Below are 22,747 nucleotides of genomic sequence, written 5' to 3'. Positions count from 1 at the left end.
ATTCCTTTTCCACCAGATAGTCTTTGAGTTTCTTTAAAAAGTTAGTGTTATGTATACTAACATGCAGGTTTTTATGCATACTTCAAAGTAACTCAATACCTGACTACCGAGGTCCTTTGTTGAGGATTATCAGTTGGTGAGGCACACTTCAGATTTCGTTCCTCCTAAGCGTGTTGTGGCTGTGTACACTAGCATTTGTGATTCACTCTTCACTACCTTCTGTGACGTATACTATGCTTTTATATATGTACTGCAGGTAGGTTCAAGGAGTCCATGGCATACTGTGCATAGCTGTTAGTCTGCATATTGCAACAGATGCTTTATTATGAATATGACCCTCTGTTGAGTGGTTTTTAATGCACTCAGGGAGCAAGAGGTGATACAGAATTTTTTCACGTAACCAAGTCTCATAGGCTACACTGACCTTGAAATAATATACGTGTATATGCACTCACGGTCTAGGGGTAGGATCTTTGATTAGTAATCAAAACATCATCAGGTTTGAAACCTGCCACTGCTTAGATTTTGATTAATAATCAGCATTAGTGATCAAAGACTTTCGGCATAAGAAGTCACCCTCAGTCAGCCAATGGCCTTGTCAAACAGGGCGGAGGAGCAGGCGGGGATTCAGGGCACTCTATTGTCCTTGGGGTGGGAAACTGCCCCTAAGGGCAGAACAACCAGCAATGGTCAAGGGCATGAGCATGCAGAAGGCAATGAAAACTGCTGCATTAAAGATACATAATATGTATCCACAGAAAATGTGATCTGTAACTGAGGAAAGTGTCATGATGATCTCTCCATTGGCAAAAGATTCCGGAATAGTCCCCCACTCAGATCTACGGGAGGGGACTAACAAGGCAAAGGTGACCATGAGAGAAAGAACGAATAACCAACAAAAGGATAATGTTTTACGAGTTGGAGTGTGGAATGTCAGAAGTTTGAATGTGGTAGGGAAGCTAGAAAATTTGGAAAAGGGAAATGCAAAGGCTAAATCTAAATATAGTAGGGGTCAGTGAAGTTAACTGCAAAGAAGACACAGATTTATGGTCATATGAGTTGGGGTAATACCAACAGCAGCAGAAAATGGCATAACGGAAGTAGGATTAGTTATTAATACGAAGGTAGGGCAGAGAGTGTGTTACAGTGAACAGTGCAGTGATAGGGTTGCTCTTATCAGAATTGATAGCAAACCAACACCAATAACAGTAGTTCAGGTATACAGGCCTATGTCACTAACTGAAAATGAAGAGGCAGAGAAAGTATATGAGGATGTTGAAAGGGTAATAAAATATGTAAAGGGAGATGAAAATCTAATAGTCATGGGGGTTGACTGATTTGGTGGAAGAGACCAATAGTCATGGGGGACTGGAATGAAGTTTTAGGGGAAGGAGTAGAAGGAAAGGCTGAAGGAGAATATGAGCCTTGAACACAGAATGAGAGAGGAGAACGACTAACTGAGTTCTGAAATAAATTTCAGCTAATAATAGTGAATACTCTGGCTCGAATCACAAGAGGCAATATACGGGAGATATGGGAAGATTTCAGTTAGATTACATCATGGTAAGGCAGAGATTCCAAAGTCAGATACTAGATTGTAAGGCATTCCCAGGAGCAGATATAGACTTGGATCACAATTTACTAGTGATGACAGGTAGGCTGAAGTTTAAGAGATTAGTCAGGAAGAATCAATATGCAAAGAAGTGGGGCATGGAAGTACTAAGGAATCATGAGTTATGCTAAGGCTATAGATACAGCAATGAGGGATAGGTCAGTAGACAGTACAATTGAAGAGAAATGGAGATCTCTAAAAATGGCAATCTCAGAAGTTGGAAAGAAAAACATACACACAAAGGAGGTAATTGCGAAGAAACCATGGGTAATAGGAAAAATACTTCATTTGTCGATGAAAGAAGGAAGTACAAAAATGTTCAGGGAAATTCAGGAATACAGGAATACAAGTCACTCAGGAATGAAATAAACAGGAAGTGCAGGGAAGCTAAGGCAAAATGACTGCATGAAAAATGTGGAGAAATAGAAAAAGAAATGATTGTCAGAAGGACACACACATCATACAGGAAAGTTAAAACAACCTACGGCAACACAAAAAGCAAGGTTGGTAACATTAAGAGTGCAACGGGAACTCCCTGTTAAATGCAGAGGAGAGAGCAGATAGGTGGATAGAGTACATTGGAGGCCTCTATGAGGGGGAAGACTTGTATGATCTGATAGAAGAAGAAACGGAAGTCAATTTGGAAGAGAGAGGGGATCCAGCATTAGAACCAGAATTTATGAGAAGAGGATTGAAGATCAAATAAGGCAGAAGAAATAGACAACATTTCTTCAGAATTTCTAAAATCATTGAGGAAAGTGGTAACAAAATGATTATTTACATTGGTGTGTAGACTGTATGAGTCTGGGGACATACCACCTGACTTTCAGAAAAATATCATCCACACAATTCCGAAGACTGTAAGAGCTGCAACATGCGAGAATTATCACACAATCAGCTTACCAGCTGATACATCCAAGTTGCTCACAAGAATAATATACAGAAGAATGGAAAAGAAAATTGCGAATGTGTTAAATGACAATCAGTTTGGCTTTAAGAAAGGTAAAGGCACCAGAGAGCCAATTCTGATGTTGCAGTTGATAATGGAAGCAAGACTAAAGAAAAATCAAGACATGTTCATTGGATTAGTCGACCTGGAAAAAGTGTTCGACAATGTAAAATGATGCAAGATGTTCAAAATTCTGAGAAAAATAGGAATAAACTATAGGGAAAGAGCCGAGAAGGAGCAATAAGAGTGAATGCCCAAGAACAAAGTGCTTGGATTGAAAAGGGTGTAAGAAAGGGCTGGAGTCTTTCACTCTTACTGTTCAATCTGTACATCAACAAAACAATTATAGAAATAAAAGAAAAGTTCAGGAATGGGATCAAAACTCAATGTGGAAGGATATCAGTGAGATGATTTGCTGATGACATTGCTATCCAGTGTGAAAGTGAACAGGAATCGTGTGATCTGCTGAATGAAATAAACAGTCTAATGTGTACAGATTATGGAGTGACAGTAAATCGAAGGAAGATGAAAGTAATGAGAAGTAGCAGAAATGAGAACAGTGAGAAACTTCACATCAGAATTGATGTTCACGATGTAGAGGAATTTAAGGAATTCTGCTACCTAGACAACAAAATAATCAATGACAGATGGAGCAAGGAGGACATCAAAAGCAGACTAGCCCTGGTAAAAAGGACATTCCTGCTAAGAGTGGTCTCCTAGTATGAAACATAGGCCTTAATTTGAGGAAGAAATTTCTGAGGATGTACGTTTGGAGCACAGTGTTGTGTGGTAGTGAAACATGGACTGTGGGAAAAACAGAAACAGAAGAGAACCGAAGCATTTGAGATGTGGTGCTACAGGCAAATGTTGAAAATTAGGTGCCCTGATAAGGTAAGGAATGAGGGAATTCGGCGCAGAATTGGAGAGGAATGGAATATGTGGAAAACACTGGCAAGGAGAAGGCACGGGATTATAGGACATCTGTTAAGACACTAGGGAATGACTTCCATGGTTCTAGAGGGAGCTATAGAGGGCAAAAAGTGTACAGGAAGACAGAGAGTGAAATACATCCAACTTATAATTGAGGACGTAGGTTGTAAGTGCTAGTATGAGATGAAGAGGTTGACACAGGTGAGGAATTCATGGTAGGCCGTGTCAAATCAAACAAGAGGATAAGGAAAAGAAATTAAATTTGAAAGAGAACTATGATGTTTGTACAACATTTTTTCTGATGCCAAGATTACTTTGAAAACCGAAAATTTTGAGACTAGATTAATCAAAATGATGTAACCATGTGTGAAGAAATTTTACAGCTGAAATACAAAGAACAGCATGTAAACTGGATGTCACAGGAAATATTCTGAAAGTGGCGGTCAACATCCCATATTTCCCAAATGTCCACTCCTGCTCATTACTATGAACACAGTTTTGAATATGATGTATGCTCTATTAATTTTACTGACTGTTTATATATTGTTTCCTCAGTTGGACTGCCTATCCAAGCTTACTAAGTCTCTCTCTCTCTCTCTCTCTCTCTCTCTCTCTCTCTCTCTCTCTGTGTGTGTGTGTGTGTGTGTGTGTGTGTGTGTGTGTGTGTGGAGAGATGCGCAAGCGTTTTTGTCAGTGATCCTCTTCAGGAGCATTTTCAGTGGAATTATTGAGTTCTATTTTGGTCCAACGAGATCCCTAAGAATCAAAAGTTCTCTCAGGAATAGCCCAACATCACTGAGCGACGATAATATGGCTTTAATGTTGTAGGTGACTAAAAGGTTGTTCAACATCAAACATTTCATCTTAACACTCATCCACTCCTCTGACATGTGGCACAACACACAGGTGGTGGCAGATTGTTGACGACCATCCTCTTCCAAATTAGTACCTACCTATTTTTTCTTTCAAGGCCTACCTGTGTAACATTCCACAGTTATACTGTGCACAGACAGCTTTTAATTATTTTATTCTCAAAGTGAGCAATTTCAATACAAACTGTGATTACAAACTGCATAGTTTTAAACAAGATAACAAAAGAACATATACTTACTGGAGCATGAGCCCTGATGTAATTTGCACTGCTTGCTGGGTGGAAAGTGAGATGTTGCTGCCTGTTGGAAAGCTGGCTCAGTTCAACAAAGAGCTTTAGATGGTTTGGGTACAGCAGGTGTACAGGATCATCAATACCGGCATTTGGAGGATGTGGAAACTGTCCGTGCAGCATATCCCACAAGAGACGCTGGGATCCGATGTAGTCGTGTGATTCACCATGCAGCAGTGTGAAAAGAACAGTGCTCGCTAGACAGAAGCAAAGCAATGTGGTAATTGGAATACATTTTACAGCTGTTTTGAACAAAACATATACTGCAGTGAATGCCAAAGTATACATTGGTTGCCTGAGCACCTATATAAATTTTGTTCTGAAGGGAAAAAAGTTTACTGAGGAATGTGGTTTTTTCCTTCATGGAAAAAATGGATCATTTTTAGTAGTTTATTTAGTTGAAGCATCAACCTAAACAATGAAATTTACATTTTGTTGGATCATTTAACAAGTTGTATGAAACCTTGTAACAATTTTACAGTAAGAACCAGCATTCTCTTTAATTCTCTTTGGGTGATTTTCTGGAGAGCAGAACCTTAATTCCTAAGTACTTATCATTTTTCTAACTCAAGGCTTTAAAATGTTTTGTAAATCTATAGACACATAGTGACTCACATGATGGGAATTCAATGTATATTTAGATCATATTTATTAAGTAGGATCATCAAAATCCACATAGCACGTGCGGGTATTTCCGAATATAAAATAGAATATAATTGATATGAATATAACAGAGGGAAACATTACACATGGAAAAATAAATATATAAAAAACAAAGATGTCTGCCTGTGTCTGTATACATGCGGATGGGTGTGTGTGTGTGTGTGTGTGTGTGTGTGTGTGTGTGTGTGTGGGCGCACGCGCCTGTCCTTTTTTTCCCCTCTATGGTAAGTCTTTCCGCTCCCAGGATAGGAATGACTCCTTACCCTCTCCCTTAAAACCCACATCCTTTCGTCTTTCCCTCTCCTTCCCTCTCTCCTGATGAAGCGACCATGGGTTGCAAAAGCTTGAATATTTGTGTGTTTTTTATTTTATTTCTATCAACATTTCTATCATCTATCTTTCTCGTTTGGTAAGTTAAAGTATCTTTGTTTTTTATATATAGAATATAATTGTACAGATAAAAGATTTAGCTCAGCAAATGGCAGCTGGAGAAAACACACAGAGAAGTTAAGGAAATATGCAAGATTTTGGAACAAGGGGCTCCTCTTCTTGCAGGGGTAAAAGGGGAAGGAAGACGGTGAAGGAAAAGGACTTCTGAGGTTTAGGAAATGGGAAGAGACATGGAAAAGTCCCCCAGTGCACCACGTCATGGGAGACTTACCAGATGGGATGAGAAACTGGATAGCTGAAAAATCTGCTCACCAAGTGGCAGCACAAGGAAACACACATAAAAGTTAAGGTAAGAAAACATTTAAGGTTTCAAGTATATGGTAGGTAGCATGTTTATATCAACAGCAATTTATTACCAGTTTTAAGGTAATAGCTTAATATTCCTTTATTTCTTATTTTTCCTTGTTTGGGATTGGAGATGATGAGGCGCTGAGTCCATATTTCACCTCTGTTTTGATTTTCAATTCCATACAATTATCAATTTGTGACATCATTATAAACTAGAAAGCTAAACCTCTACAATATATGAAGCGGTTATTATTAAAATACACAATTTAAGCAAAAGATGTTCAAGCGAGGACTTATAAAGCTGAAACATTAAAACTCTGTCCTCACTTAGTACTGTGACATATTTAATGCTTTTACATTCAAAAATTTGTTTGGACTTATATAGTACATACTGTTGTAGATCGTTTTGTGGTCTTCAATTTCAAGGCTAGTTTGGTGCAGCTCTCCACACTATCTTATGGAAGCCTCCTCATCTCTGTGAAACTACTGCAACCTGCACGTGTTTACTATAGTGACATCCTCATATTGTCTACCATTTTACCCCTTCCCCTCCCCCCATCCACACTGCACAAAAGAAACTTACATTACAAACCTGATGATTCCTCGATGCCTTGTGGTATATCATGTCAATGGGATCCTCCTTTTAGTAAAGTTGTTCCACAAAGCTCTTTTATCCACAAGCAGTTGCAATGCTTCTTCATTGGTTACTTATTCTATCCCTCTAACTTTCAATGTAATTCTATAACCCCACATTTCAAACCCTTATAGTCTCTTGTGCCTTCATGGGCTTTCTCAGTGTAATAATTCTTGAGTTTGTTGCTGGATTCTAAAATCAACACGACATGATATTTCAGCGATTTCTGTGATCTTTGGGAGAACACAGCAGTTGCTGCTGCCAAGTTCCACTGAAAACTGATGCTAAGGCTGCAAACAATTGTCCTATATAGGCCTCCATACCATAAACAATGCTTGCACTGCCCACCACAGTTGCTGTGCCCAAGACTGGGCCAGTGGCACTGAAGTCAGTGATGTATTACACTCAGAGACTATCTTCGAATACTCAGGCGGGCCCCACCAGACAGCGTGAAAAATTGGAGATAACAGAAGACTGTTTCATCAAGGAGCACGTGATGAAATTTTACAAGATTCTGATAGTTGCCTGTACTTCTAGATTTTTGACCAGCATTTATAAAGAGGCAACTGAAATTAGATTGGCAGGTAATTTGATTCATAAAGAAAAGGTTTCCCTATTACCACGATGTGGAACCCTGTACTACTTCATATCAAAACACAATACTCTTTTGAAGAATGTCTTCGAGTGCAATATACTGTCAGTGTCAGAGTTCTACTAGCGGTGAGACCACAAGCCCAGTATCAAGAGCAACGACTGTGGCAGGCAGTGCATGCACCATGTACGGTATGGAGGCCAACAGGACAACAATGGGATTGGTTTTCAATGGGACTCAGCGGCAGTAGGAGCAGCAGCAGCAGCATTCTCCTGAAGTCGGTGAACATCCATTACATATCATTACTCGGTTTTATTTTTGCTGGTGTTCACTTTATAGCCTCATTGAAAGGCACAATCCATTCTGTTTGGCTGATCTTCTGAGACAGACCACCACCCATTTCAACTACTGTTTTTATTTCATGGCTTTCAACTTGAAGAACTGCAATCTGGCTCCAGTAAAAGTTGTAGGCAATCTTTCACTCTCTGTATTTTATCCCTGATAACTTCAGAATTTCAAATAGCGTATTCCAGTCAACATTGTCAAAAAGAGATGGTGTTGCTGTTCCTATGTTTCTCTGGAACCAAAATTAATGATCCCCAACAAGGTTGGCTGCTACTAGTCATTCCATCTTTCAGTATATACTTTGTGTCAGTGTTTTGAAACTAAGCCTTAGTTAACTAACGTTTCAGTAATATTCAGATTTGCCAGTGCCTGCCTTATGTGCGCAGGAATATTACATTCTTTTCTGAGGTTTGACGATATTTTGCTTATCTCATGTATTCCACATTGCTGTTGTGCTCTTCAGTCGGAAGACTCGTTTGACACAGCTCTCCACGCTACTCTATCCTCTGCAAGCCTCTTCAACTCTGAGTAACTGCTGCAACTTACATCCCTTCTGCCTGTGACTTTCACCATACAAACTGCTGTGTGTACTTTTTCTGGCAGTTATACACCTCTGTGGCCTCTATCTTACTTCGCAACTGCTTGTGAGCGTACCTCACTGTAAACAGGAACGCGCCTGGCTGGAACTTGCACGCACAGAAATATTGCAACAAAACTGACTTTTCCTGTCCCAAACAGTGGTGCTGCTACACTATTTTGGTTACAATAATGCATTCACTATGCTGTTAATACTAGCATATCTGCGTTCCTATTTTTTATTCATTATTAAACCTACTCCTGAATTACCCCTATTTGATTTTGTATTTATAACACTGTACTGACCTGACCAGAAGTCCTGTTACTCCTGCCACCAAACTTCACTAACTCCCACTATATGTAACTTTCTCATATCCATTTCTGTTTTTAAATTTTCCTTAACTACCTGTCTGATTAAAGGATCTGACATTCCACACACTAATTTGTAGAATGTCAGTTTTGTTTCTCCTGATAACATCCTCCTGAATAGTCCCTGGCCGGAGATCCGAATGGGGGACATTTTACCTCCGGAATATTTTACCCAAGAGGATGCCATCATCATTTAACCATACAGTGGAGCTGCATGCCCTTGGGAAAAATTACGGCTGTAGTTTCCCGTTGCTTTCAGCTGTTTGCAATACCAGCACAACAGGCCCATTTGGTTGATGCTACATCATCAGATCCAGACTACTGGCCCTAAAGTACTGAAAAGGCTGCTGCCCCTCTTCTGGAATCACATGTTTGTCGGGCCTCTCTGTTGTGTTTGCTCTTTTGTACAGCTACCTGTATCGCTGAGGCATGCAAGCCTCTCCACCAAAACAGCAAGGTCCATGGTTCATGGGGGCTATTCCACATACCAATATGGAATAGTATTGCCATTGTTGATACTTCCAACGATTATAATAATTCAGAGGAAATCTTATCTTCTCCAGATTCGTTGTAACAGTAGCCAACATCACAATGCTGATATTATGGCACGTTTAAAACAACGGCTTCGCATTTACCAAAGACATGCAGGTATTGTCCAATTTATTTAGTTCCCCATCTCCTCAAGATCTTACCTTCATGGAATTTATTCATCTTTAATCTGCATTTCACAACTAAAATTATGGTTAAAGTTCATATATGCTTCTGGAAATGATTTACATTTTGTCATCTGGTTTACCTGTGCTGCTGTTACGTACACTGTCTTTCACGGTTCTCAAACGTAGAGTTGGTAATGATTAAATTGTGCTTTGTGCCCTTAGCATTCTCATGTGCAGTTCAAGTTCACCTAATATTTTTCCTCCTCTTTGTTTTCCTACTACTGAATTCCACTCACCTATCACAAACATTCTTACCCCTTGATGCACTGCGTAGTTTCTTTTATCACTTCATATTTTTTTCCGATCTGTTCATCATCTGTGGCGCTAAAGGGCTCTTGTACTAACATCAGTCAGTCATCACAAAACATCCATGTGAGCTAAGATTCATAATGCTGTCAGTAACTAAATAGACCCACATGCTAAGAGGAAATCGGGGAGACAGTGTATATTAGCAGTACTGACAGTTCTCCATATGGTAAGAACTCACCAACAATTCTGCCTCTCAATTTTATAGCTTTTTAAGGAACATTTTCTTTTTGATGTGACTAAACCTAATTGTTAGAGTGCTACAATTTTAGGTAAAGTTGCAAGGCAGTTCTCAATTGGCTCCTTAAAAAAAAAAAACATGGCACTGAAAGGCTTGAGAAATTATGCTTTAGACAGAATACGAGAATCTAGACCGAATTTTCACTCTGCAGTGGCATATGCATCAGTTTGAAACTACCTGGCAGATTAAAATTGTTTGCCACACTGGAACTCTAATCTGGGACTTTGCCTTTCACAGACAGCTACTCAGCCGATACAGCACTTGTCGACGAAAAATAAAAGGTCCCAGGTTTGGGGCCCTGTCCAAAACACAGTTTTAAATGGTCATTCAAGTTTCAGAAACACCACAGTCCACCGCAGAATGTAAATTTGTTCTGGAAGCATTCCCCTGGCAGTGGCTAAGCCAATTCTCCCCAACATCCTTTCTTCCAGTCATGGAAGATATGCAGAAGAGCTTCTGTGATGTTTGGGAGAAGGGAAGCTGTGAGAGGGGGTCACAAGTCGTGCTCAGACAGTGCAATTGGTAAGCACTTGGTCACGAAATGGAAAGGTTCCAGGTTCGAGTCCCAGTGTGGCACAAAGTTTTACTCTGCCAGAAAGTTTTGTAATATAGTTAAATAACCAGAATAAAATATTTTCTTAATCTTGAAGCACCTGTACCAGAAAAAGCATTCCACTCAAGAATGACCAAGAAAATATGTTTCCATATTCATATCCAGTACTATGCTGGAATTTTTACACCAATGTGCCGAACATAGCACTTGCCCACATGCGCTTGCTTTTATTTTATCAATGAATATCAAAGTATGTCTGCAATCTGGTACACTGAAGCCTGCGTTACAAACAGTTCCACTCACATTGTTGTGTGTCATCCTGGGGGAAGACCTGGGAAAGGGCATGCGCCGTGGCCAGCAGTGCCACTATACCAGTGACTGGGCTTGTTGCACCTGGCACCACCTGGTCAAACATAGACGTGGAATCCATTCGGGCTGAAACCATGATGACTGTCCCGTTTTCATAAGCGGCATCTGGACGATTTCGTGAGAGAGCTGGTAGGCTCACCCAAACGTTACGGTCAATAAGAGCGTCACACACATGGACTGTAAAAGGAGACAGTTTATCTCTAGTGAATATTTTGCTTAATGAGATAAAAATAGAATATGCACTACATGTGATAACTTAAGCAAACACACATACAGGTTAAGCTACTTATACACATCAGGAAATTGCTCATTTTTGTGTCAGTGCAAGTCTTGAGTAGTGCATACCATTTTATTTCTCCATATAAAATTTATGAAGACACTTACCATTTTCCAATTCTGATCAGTTGCTAAAATCAAATTTTACAACAGAGTAAATCTATTGAGAAGCTACTGTTTAAACAATAATCAATTAGAGGTATTTGTTATCGTACAACTAGAGAGATTAAAGCACAGTCCTTACCTGAGTTTAAAAAAACAGTATGAAAGCACACTATCATTTTACAATAAGCTGTAACACAATCATTAGGAACTAATCGGCAGCACTGAAATTCTGTGTGTCTTTGCACAATGACGACACACAAAATATAAGGGGAGACAGCTAATACGAGAACTTTTGAAAAAATATGCTGTTGCAAAAATTGACATATGTCTTGAAGAAAATCTGCAATCACAAGTTGTGAAACATATTTATATTGCCTGTCTTGATTGCACTAATTTTTTAAAATGAACTCTTTCAGTTCAAAATGAAACATCAACAGATCTGACTGTATTGGTTATATAGGATGCAGCATTTAAATTTCACTGATATGAACGGGTTATTTTTGTAACTTATAGAATCAGATCTGAGGATGATTCATGTTGAAACAAAATAACGCTTTAAAAAAAAATCAATGCAATCACAATGGACAGTAAAAAATCTAAATGATTGTGTGGGTACCATTGCCAAAACTGTACTACTGAAAAGGTGAACTCAACCCCTTTGTAGCATGAACTAATGTGGTCTAATACTTGGTACAGCCACATTCCATCTACAACTAAAGCCAATTGATGCTTGCAAAATACAGAAGTCCTTAACTTCACAACAAATAATTTTCAGAGTGTAATGGTTGTACCATAAAAAGTAGTAGGTGAGCTTGACAAAAGAAACTATCAGCTCACACACATCTTTTAACATTACTCATTGAAACTATAAACTATAACTCACAACTCCATTCATTCATCTTCCATATATCCTATATGACGAAAGAGCCTCTACACAGTGTACCAAGTCAAAATATACACCATTATAGAGATGCAACTTCTGTAAATGAAATTATTAAAAACTAAGACCACCCACTGTCAATTTACATTATTCCCAGAACATTGTTGTCACACTTACTTTATCATCCAAGAATCTTCACAATTATAAACTCATATCTGAACCAAAACAAATTGAAATAGGTGTTCCACAGGGCAGCATTCTGGGCCCATTGTTATTTCTAATTTATATCAATGATATCCCCCCATGAACCATGGACCTTGCCGTTGGTGGGGAGGCTTGCGTGCCTCAGCGATACAGATAGCCGTACCGTAGGTGCAACCACAACGGAGGGGTATCTGTTGAGAGGCCAGACAAACATGTGGTTCCTGAAGAGGGGCAGCAGCCTTTTCAGTAGTTGCAAGGGCAACAATCTGGATGATTGACTGATCTGGCCTTGTAACAATAACCAAAACAGCCTTGCTGTGCTGGTACTGCGAACGGCTGAAAGCAAGGGGAAACTACAGCCGTAATTTTTCCCGAGGGCATGCAGCTTTACTGTATGATTACATGATGATGGCGTCCTCTTGGGTAAAATATTCCGGAGGTAAAATAGTCCCCCATTCGGATCTCCGGGCGGGGACTACTCAAGAGGATGTCGTTATCAGGAGAAAGAAAACTGGCATTCTACGGATCAGAGCGTGGAATGTCAGATCCCTTAATCGGGCAGGTAGGTTAGAAAATTTAAAAAGGGAAATGGATAGGTTGAAGTTAGATATAGTGGGAATTAGTGAAGTTCGGTGGCAGGAGGAACAAGACTTCTGGTCAGGTGACAACAGGATTATAAACACAAAATCAAATAGGGGTAATGCAGGAGTAGGTTTAATAATGAATAGGAAAATAGGAATGCGGGTAAGCTACTACAAACAGCATAGTGAACGCATTATTGTGGCCAAGATAGATACGAAGCCCACGCCTACTACAGTAGTACAAGTTTATATGCCAACTAGCTCTGCAGATGACGAAGAAATTGAAGAAATGTATGATGAAATAAAAGAAATTATTCAGATTGTGAAGGGAGACGAAAATTTAATAGTCATGGGTGACTGGAATTCGAGTGTAGGAAAAGGGAGAGAAGGAAACATAGTAGGTGAATATGGATTGGGGGACAGAAATGAAAGAGGAAGCCGCCTGGTCGAATTTTGCACAGAGCACAACATAATCATAACTAACACTTGGTTTAAGAATCATGAAAGAAGGTTGTATACATGGAAGATAGATTATATAATGGTAAGACAGAGATTTAGGAACCAGGTTTTAAATTGTAAGACATTTCCAGGGGCAGATGTGGACTCTGACCACAATATATTGGTTATGACCTGTAGATTAAAACTGAAGAAACTGCAAAAAGGTGGGAATTTAAGGAGATGGGACCTGGATAAACTAAAAGAACCAGAGGTTGTACAGAGATTCAGGGAGAGCATAAGGGAGCAATTGACAGGAATGGGGGAAATAAATACAGTAGAAGAAGAATGGGTAGCTTTGAGGGATGAAGTAGTGAAGGCAGCAGAGGATCAAGTAGGTAAAAAGACGAGGGCTAGTAGAAATCCTTGGGTAACAGAAGAAATATTGAATTTAATTGATGAAAGGAGAAAATATAAAAATGCAGTAAGTGAAACAGGCAAAAAGGAATACAAACGTCTCAAAAATGAGATCGACAGGAAGTGCAAAATGGCTAAGCAGGGATGGCTAGAGGACAAATGTAAGGATGTAGAGGCCTATCTCACTAGGGGTAAGATAGATACCACCTACAGGAAAATTAAAGAGACCTTTGGAGATAAGAGAACGACTTGTATGAATATCAAGAGCTCAGATGGAAACCCAGTTCTAAGCAAAGAAGGGAAAGCAGAAAGGTGGAAGGAGTATATAGAGGGTCTATACAAGGGCGATGTACTTGAGGACAATATTATGGAAATGGAAGAGGATGTAGATGAAGATGAAATGGGAGATATGATACTGCGTGAAGAGTTTGACAGAGCACTGAAAGACCTGAGTCGAAACAAGGCCCCCGGAGTAGACAATATTCCATTGGAACTACTGACGGCCGTGGGAGAGCCAGTCCTGACAAAACTCTACCATCTGGTGAGCAAGATGTATGAAACAGGCGAAATACCCTCATACTTCAAGAAGAATATAATAATTCCAATCCCAAAGAAAGCAGGTGTTGACAGATGTGAAAATTACCGAACTATCAGCTTAATAAGTCATAGCTGCAAAATACTAACACGAATTCTTTACAGACGAATGGAAAAACTAGTAGAAGCCAACCTAGGGGAAGATCAGTTTGGATTCCGTAGAAACACTGGAACATGTGAGGCAATACTGACCTTATGACTTATCTTAGAAGAAAGATTAAGGAAAGGCAAACCTACGTTTCTAGCATTTGTAGACTTAGAGAAAGCTTTTGACAATGTTGACTGGAATACTCTCTTTCAAATTCTAAAGGTGGCAGGGGTAAAATACAGGGAACGAAAGGCTATTTACAATTTGTACAGAAACCAGATGGCAGTTATAAGAGTCGAGGGACATGAAAGGGAAGCAGTGGTTGGGAAGGGAGTGAGACACGGATGTAGCCTCTCCCCGATGTTATTCAATCTCTATATTGAGCAAGCAGTGAAGGAAACTAAAGAAAAATTCAGAGTAGGAATTAAAATTCATGGAGAAGAAATAAAAACTTTGAGGTTTGCCGATGACATTGTAATTCTGTCAGAGACAGCAAAGGACTTGGAAGAGCAGTTGAATGGAATGGACAGTGTCTTGAAAGGAGGATATAAGATGAACATCAACAAAAGCAAAACAAGGATAATGGAATGTAGTCTAATTAAGTCAGGTGATGCTGAAGGAATTAGATTAGGAAATGAGGCACTTAAAGTAGTAAAGAAGTTTTGCTATTTGGGGAGCAAAATAACTGATGATGGTCGAAGTAGAGAGGATATAAAATGTAGGCTGGCAATGGCAAGAAAAGCGTTTCTGAAGAAGAGAAATTTGTTAACATCCAGTATTGATTTAAGTGTCAGGAAGTCATTTCTGAAAGTATTTGTATGGAGTGTAGCCATGTATGGAAGTGAAACATGGACGATAAATAGTTTGGACAAGAAGAGAATAGAAGCTTTCGAAATGTGGTGCTACAGAAGAATGCTGAAGATTAGATGGGTAGATCACATAACTAATGAGGAAGTATTGAATAGGATTGGGGAGAAGAGAAGTTTGTGGCACAACTTGACCAGAAGAAGGGATCGGTTGGTAGGACATGTTCTGAGGCATCAAGGGATCACCAATTTAGTATTGGAGGGCAGCATGGAGGGTAAAAATCGTAGAGGGAGACCAAGAGATGAATACACTAAGCAGATTCAGAAGGATGTAGGTTGCAGTAGGTACTGGGCGATGAAAAAGCTTGCACAGGATAGAGTAGCATGGAGAGCTGCATCAAACCAGTCTCAGGACTGAAGACAACAACAACAACAACAACATCAATGATATACAGGCTCCAGACAGCTCAGTCAAAATTCTACTATTTGCAGATGACACAAATATCATAATTAATGATATGGTTATAATAGAGGGAAACATTCCACGTAGGAAATATATATCTAAAAACAAAGATGATGTGACTTACCAAATGAAAGTGCTGGCAGGTCGACAGACACACAAACAAACACAAACATACACACAAAATTCAAGCTTTCGCAACAAACTGTTGCCTCATCAGGAAAGAGGGAAGGAGAGGGGAAGACGAAAGGAAGTGGGTTTTAAAGGAGAGGGTAAGGAGTCATTCCAATCCCGGGAGCGGAAAGACTTACCTTAGGGGGAAAAAAGGACAGGTATACACTCGCACACACGCACATATCCATCCACACATACAGACACAAGCAGACATATTTAAATATGTCTGCTTGTGTCTGTATGTGTGGATGGATATGTGCGTGTGTGCGAGTGTATACCTGTCCTTTTTTCCCCCTAAGGTAAGTCTTTCCGCTCCCGGGATTGGAATGACTCCTTACCCTCTCCTTTAAAACCCACTTCCTTTCGTCTTCCCCTCTCCTTCCCTCTTTCCTGATGAGGCAACAGTTTGTTGCGAAAGCTTGAATTTTGTGTGTATGTTTGTGTTTGTTTGTGTGTCTGTCGACCTGCCAGCACTTTCATTTGGTAAGTCACATCATCTTTGTTTTTAAATATCATAATTAGTGATATAAAAGAATCATTGTGTACTACAACAGAAAAAAATGATCTCATACATACAGTCATGGTTTTATTCAAATAAGCTGACATTAAATACAAAGAAAACAAACTTTATACAGTATGGAAGCAAGTGTCAAGGGGAAAATATGTGCCTTATGCTGGATAGCAAACAAATAGAAAAAGTGTGCACCACAAAGTTTCTGGGAATGCGAATTGACCACGATTTAAACTGGAATGAACACAGTGTATATCTTACTCAGAAACTTAGCTCAGCATGTTTAGCATTTAGAATAATATCCAAGGTATGTAGCAAAGAATGTATTAGAGCGTTGTACTTTAGTTATTTCCAATCAGTTGCAAGCTATGGCATAAGTTTTTGGGGAAAAACCAGGTCAAGACTAATTGACATTTTTATTATGCAAAAAAGAGCTATTCATATCATGACACACAGCCCACCACAAACTCACTGTAGACTCTTATTCAAACAACTAAAGATACTGACAATACCATTGATATATATTTTTAAATGCCTGAAAATGATCAATAAAAATAACTGCAATCTCCAAACCACCTCAAGCTACCATGATCACAATACAAGGCATTGTAAAGACTTCCACATTTCCTATGTAGCAAAAACTAGAAGTCAGAAACATGTTAGCCACTTAGGAATAAAGCTTTTAAATGCACTTCCATCTCAAATTAAAGAATTGAAAGGCAAAAATAATTTCAAGTGTGAGGTAAAAAAATACTTGATGGAAAAATGCTACTACAGTGTAAATGAATACCTGTCTCAGACTGTGGATTGAAACCTGTACTTATTTTTAAAAAATTCAAACTAATTTAATTATGTTTTCAACTTCGTAATTATGGTACTTATGAAAAATCTGTTAAATATCCGTAATACGTTTTGTGTATAAGGCGTAGTTCCTGATCTATAATTGTTTATCATGAGCACGTACTTTTGTTTTTGTGTAATAAGTTCTTGTACACTACTTATGTACTACGTCTGTGTAATTTGATTTGCTGTTTGTATATGTCTGGCCATTTATTACGTGTTTTTTTGATGACAAATCCTATATCACATGTGAGATCTATTGGATGCTAAATAAATAAATAAATAAATAAAACATCCAAGAACGCTGCAAATCGGTGCCTTACACATTTAGCAAAGACACCACTACTTTAAGAATCCTACTGCTTTTCTTGTTAGATTCAACTGCTTTTCATTAGCAACAACATATGGTGCTTATCAATTTCATAGGTACACTGATTAATGCTGAAGGATAGCTATTGTGTACTGTATGAAGGTAGCTAACAAACATTCTTCTTCTTCTTCTTCTTATTATTATTATTATTATTATTATTATTATTATTATTATTATTATTATCTTTCTTTTCTCAGACATTATGTCTGGTTAAAAATGGAAAGTGACGCGGACCTTGATCAAGCGTGACTTCCTTTTAACTGTACGGTATATGTTACATTGCATTTAGGAACTTTCGGGTAATTGAACATGTATTAATAATTACAGATTTCTGTAGTTGTATATATACGTTTGGATGTAGCTGTATTGCGTTGATGTACTGGTGGATACTGTGTGGTATGACTCCTGTAGTTGATAGTACAATTGGTATAATGTCAACTTTATCCTGATGCCACATGTCCTTGACTTCCTCAGCCAGTTAGATGTATTTTCATTTTTTCCTCCTGTTTTCTTCTGTACATTTGTTGTATTTGGTATGGATATTTCGATTAGTTGTGTTAATTTCTTCTTTTTATTGGTGATTATGATGTCAGGTTTGTTATGTGGTGGTGTTTTATCTGTTATAATGGTTCTGTTCCAGTATAATTTGTAGTCATCATTCTCCAGTACATTTTGTGGTGCATACTTGTATGTGGGAACGTGTTGTTTTATTAGTTTATGTTGTATGGCAAGTTGTTGATGTATTATTTTTGCTACATTGTCATGTCTTCTGGTGTATTCAGTATTTGCTAGTATTGTACATCCGCTTGTGATGTGATCTACTGTTTCTATTTGTTGTTTGCAAAGTCTGCATTTATCTGTTGTGGTATTGGGATCTTTAATAATATACTTGCTGTAATATCTTGTGTTTATTGTTTGATCCTGTATTGCAATCATGAATCCTTCCGTCTCACTGTATATATTGCCATTTCTTAGCCATATGTTGGATGTGTCTTGATTGATGTGTGGCTGTGTTAAATGATATGGGTGCTTGCCTGTGGTGTTTTCTTTTTCCAATTTACTTTCTTCATATCTGTTGATGTTATGTGATCTAAAGGGTTGTAGAAGTGGTTATGAAATTGCAATGGCGTAGCCGATGTATTTATGCGAGTGATTGCTTTGTGTATTTTGCTAGTTTCTACTCGTTCTATAAAGAATTTTCTTAAATTGTCTACCAGTCCGTAATGTAGGTTTTTTGTGTCGATAAATCCCCTTCCTCCTTCCTTTCTGCTTAATGTGAATCTTTCTGTTGCTGAATATATGTGATGTATTCTATATTTGTGGCATTGTGATCGTGTAAGTGTATTGAGTGCTTCTAGTTCTGTGTTACTCCATTTCACAACTCCAAATGAATAGGTCAATATTGGTATAGCGTAAGTATTTATAGCTTTTGTCCTGTTTCTTGCTGTCAATTCTGTTTTCAGTATTTTTGTTAGTCTTTGTCTATATTTTTCTTTTAGTTCTTCTTTAATATTCGTATTATCTATTCTATTATCTATTCTATTTTTGCCTGTATCCTAGATATTTATAGGCATCTGTTTTTTCCATCGCTCCTATGCAGTCGCTGTGGTTATCCAGTAAGTAATCTTCTTGTTTAGTGTGTTTTCCCTTGACTATGCTATTTTTCTTACATTTATCTGTTCCAAAAGCCATATTTATATCATTGCTGAATACTTCTGTTATCTTTAGTAATTGGTTGAGTTGTTGATTTGTTGCTGCCAGTAGTTTTAGATCATCCATGTATAGCAAATGTGTGATTTTGTGTTGGTATGTTCCAGTAATATTATATCCATAATTTGTATTATTTAGCATGTTGGATAGTGGGTTCAGAGCACGGCAGAACCAGAAAGGACTTAATGAGTCTCCTTGGTACATTCTACACTTAATCTGTATTGGCTGTGATGTGATATTATTTGAATTTATTTGGATATTAAGTGTGGTTTTCCAATTTTTCATTACTATGTTTAGCAACTGTATCAATTTAGGATCTACTTTGTATATTTCCAATATCTGTAGTAACCATGAGTGGGGTACACTATCAAAAGCTTTTTGGTAATCAATGCATGCATAGTGTAGTGACCTTTGTTTAGTTTTAGCTTGATATGTCACCTCTGCATCTATTATCAGTTGCTCTTTACATCCTCGTGCTCCTTGGCAGCAGCCTTTTTGTTTTTCATTTATAATTTTGTTCTGTGTTGTATGTGTCATTAATTTCTGTGTAATGACTGAAGTTAATATTTTGTATATTGTTGGTAGGCATGTTATGGGGAGATATTTTGCTGGGTTTGCTGTGTCTGCTTGATCTTTAGGTTTCAGATAAGTTATTTTTTGTGTAAGTGTATCATGGACTGTGTATGGGTTTGCAATGTAACTGTTAAATAATTTAATGTCTGCTTGTGTCTGTATGTGTGGATGGATATGTGCGTGTGTGCGAGTGTATACCTGTCCTTTTTTCCCCCTAAGGTAAGTCTTTCCGCTCCCGGGATTGGAATGACTCCTTACCCTCTCCCTTAAAACCCACTTCCTTTCGTCTTCCCCTCTCCTTCCCTCTTTCCTGATGAGGCAACAGTTTGTTGTGAAAGCTTGAATTTTGTGTGTATGTTTGTGTTTGTTTGTGTGTCTATCGACCTGCCAGCGCTTTTGTTCGGTAAGTCACCTCATCTTTGTTTTTAATATAACTGTTAAATAATTTAGTTAGATGTGAATGTCTTGAGGTGAACTTCTTTAGCCAGAAATTTGCTATTTTATCTTTTCCAGGGGCTTTCCAATTGTGCGTAGAATTAATTGCTTGGGTGACTTCATGTTGCAAAATTATCAATTCAGGCATTTGTGGTATCATCTTGTATGTGTCTGTTTCTGCTTGTATCCACCGTGTTATGTTGTACCGGGTTTGACCATCTGTTGCTCCAGAAGTGTTCCATGTCTGTTATGTTTGGTGGATTGTCTATTTTAATGTGCGTGTTATCTATTGTCTGGTAAAACTTCTTTCAGCTTGTGTTGAATGTTTGGTTTTGTTTCCTTCTATTTTCACTTTTTTTTTTATCTTGTAAGTCGTTTGGCCACTGCTTGTAATTTCTGCTTCCTTTCATCTAATTGCTCTATCGCTTCTTGTTGTGAGATTTTACCTAACCTTTTTCGTTTTTTGTCTGATATTTCATTCCTTATAAATTGTGTTAGCTGTCCGATGTCTTTTCTCAGTTTTTCTATTCTGATCTGCAGCCTGTGTTGCCATGCTGGTTTTGTGGGTTTCTTCTGTGTGTTGGTTAGTTCTGATCTCTGCCTAGTGTGTATATTTAGTGTAGTGAGTGCTCCGATATAAACCAGTAGTTGTAACTCTTCCATAGCTGTATTTTCATTTATTTTGTTGTGTATGATTGTGTTGATAGTTGTTGTTGTTGTTGTTGTTGTTGTTGTTGTTTCGACTTGTGGGTTATTTGGGGGTCTATGCAAGAATGGTCTAATGTCTGGTTTTGTGTCTTTGTATTCTATATATGTCAGCTGAAATTTTTCTTCTATATCTAACATGTGTGTCACTTCGTGTTCTATTTGTGCTTGTTTTGGTGGCTGTCTTAAGATTTCGTTTTCCTCTGATTGTTTAATTGATGCGTGTTGAGTCCATTACTGTATTTTCTTCTTCTTCTGATTGCACATTATTTTGTTCCAGTATTTGTTGTACTTGCTGTTTGATGTTTTCTAATTCTGACTGGGGTATCCTGTTATTTTTGATTATTACATGGATCTGATCAGCTAGTCGTTATTCTGTTAAAAATATTAATTCTGGGTATCTGGTAATAAATGTTGTGTATACTTGTGATCTGTATCCAGTTGTGTTGGTTCCTAAGTTTGTTGCTTGGTAATAACAGAACATGAGGTGTCGGTTAACTTCATCCGACCATCTCTGTCTTTGTTTTCCTTCTAGAGTGGTTGCAGGAAGTACATCCTGCAAAACACTTCTATTTGGATTTAAATCATTTCCCGTGTGGCTAGCAGTGTCGTTACCATTGTGGACGGGCATAGAGTTCAAGCGTCGTCCCCAACCATGACAGCGCTTGTCCGAGGCTTCATTAGTTCTGTCCTGGACCAACTAATCACACTAAAAGGGGGGTTAGCCCTAGTAGTGATTTGTTCTTTTCGTCACCTTTTACGACTTGCAGAACATGCAGGAGGTCTATTCTTTTCCCGGGCCTCCACGGGGTTATTATTATTATTATTATTATTATTACTGTTGTTATTATTGTTGTTGAGTTACGTGTGTATCAAGTGTCCAAAAATTGGAGAGGATTTCTGCCTTAGGCAAGACACAGTTCTGTAGTTTTGTTTCCACCAGACATGTTTTGGCACTTTTTGTCAATCCTCAGTAGGTTTATTTGTTTATTTTTTTGTGCAAAATTGTTGTTACATGTTAACCACTTGTCACGGTTATTGTCAAATACTTAGAGAGAGAGAGAGAGAGAGAGAGAGAGAGAGAGAGAGAGAGAGAGAGAGAGAGAGAGAGAGAGAGGGGGGGGGGGGGGGAGGAGTTGAGTGAATGGTGTGGAGGTGTGGAGGTGTGGAGCACAGGGGGAGAATTTAATTATTGAGGGTGACAATATGAAGTTTTGGGGTGGGGTCACTTGTATAGTTCCTCTATTGTGGGAAAAAGTGTTTTATTGCATAGTAATGTGTATTTGTTTATTAATTTCCTTCCTTGGGCTACTGATTTTTGGATGTAATAATTTCCTTCTGTTGTTAGTTTTTGGTGTAGGTCACTACTAACTTTAATAATTTTCTGTGTTCATTGGATGGAGATTCTGTGCTAGTAGGTGATCAGCAAATGCTGAGTGAGAGCTATTACTTTTCAACGCTCTGAGATGTTCTGTATACCTGGTTCTAATATTCCTGCATTTTTGACCCACATACACAAAATGACAGACTGGGAAAACATACTGAGTGGCTGTATTTGACAGTATTGGTGGTACATTTTCCCAGTCTGTACTGTGTTGTGTTATGGATTCAGTATGCTATGTTGAGTCCTTGTCTCTTTAGTGTATTGCCTACCCTGTGTGTAACGTTCTTGTTATAGGTGATTACGTGCCATTTGTTGCTTTCTGTCCACTGATTTGTTGTGAGATGTGTCGTATTTGTGTATGTTATGTTTCCTGATTATGTGTTGCCTGTTTCCGTATTTTTAGTTTATTTCATCTACTGTCTTTGGGTCATATCCATCGTCCTG

At 38.4% G+C, this 22,747-nt stretch overlaps 1 protein-coding gene across 1 annotated transcript in view; it reads right to left on the bottom strand.

The window, feature by feature from the left end:
- LOC124711491 (nicastrin) overlaps positions 1 to 22,747 on the bottom strand; it is a 135,483-nt gene that overhangs the window by 64,201 nt on the left and 48,535 nt on the right. The window contains exons 5-6 of the mRNA XM_047241601.1: positions 10,690 to 10,932; positions 4,603 to 4,850 (exon numbers count right to left, since the gene is read on the bottom strand). Of these exons, the coding sequence (XP_047097557.1) occupies positions 4,603 to 4,850; positions 10,690 to 10,932 (491 nt within the window). The remainder of the gene's footprint in view (positions 1 to 4,602; positions 4,851 to 10,689; positions 10,933 to 22,747) is intronic.

The sequence above is a fragment of the Schistocerca piceifrons genome, chromosome 8 (assembly GCF_021461385.2).
Source record: "Schistocerca piceifrons isolate TAMUIC-IGC-003096 chromosome 8, iqSchPice1.1, whole genome shotgun sequence".
Classification (NCBI taxonomy): domain Eukaryota; kingdom Metazoa; phylum Arthropoda; class Insecta; order Orthoptera; family Acrididae; genus Schistocerca; species Schistocerca piceifrons.
The sequence above is the reverse complement of the archived record's forward strand: the minus strand, read 5'-3'. Positions and strand labels throughout refer to the sequence as shown.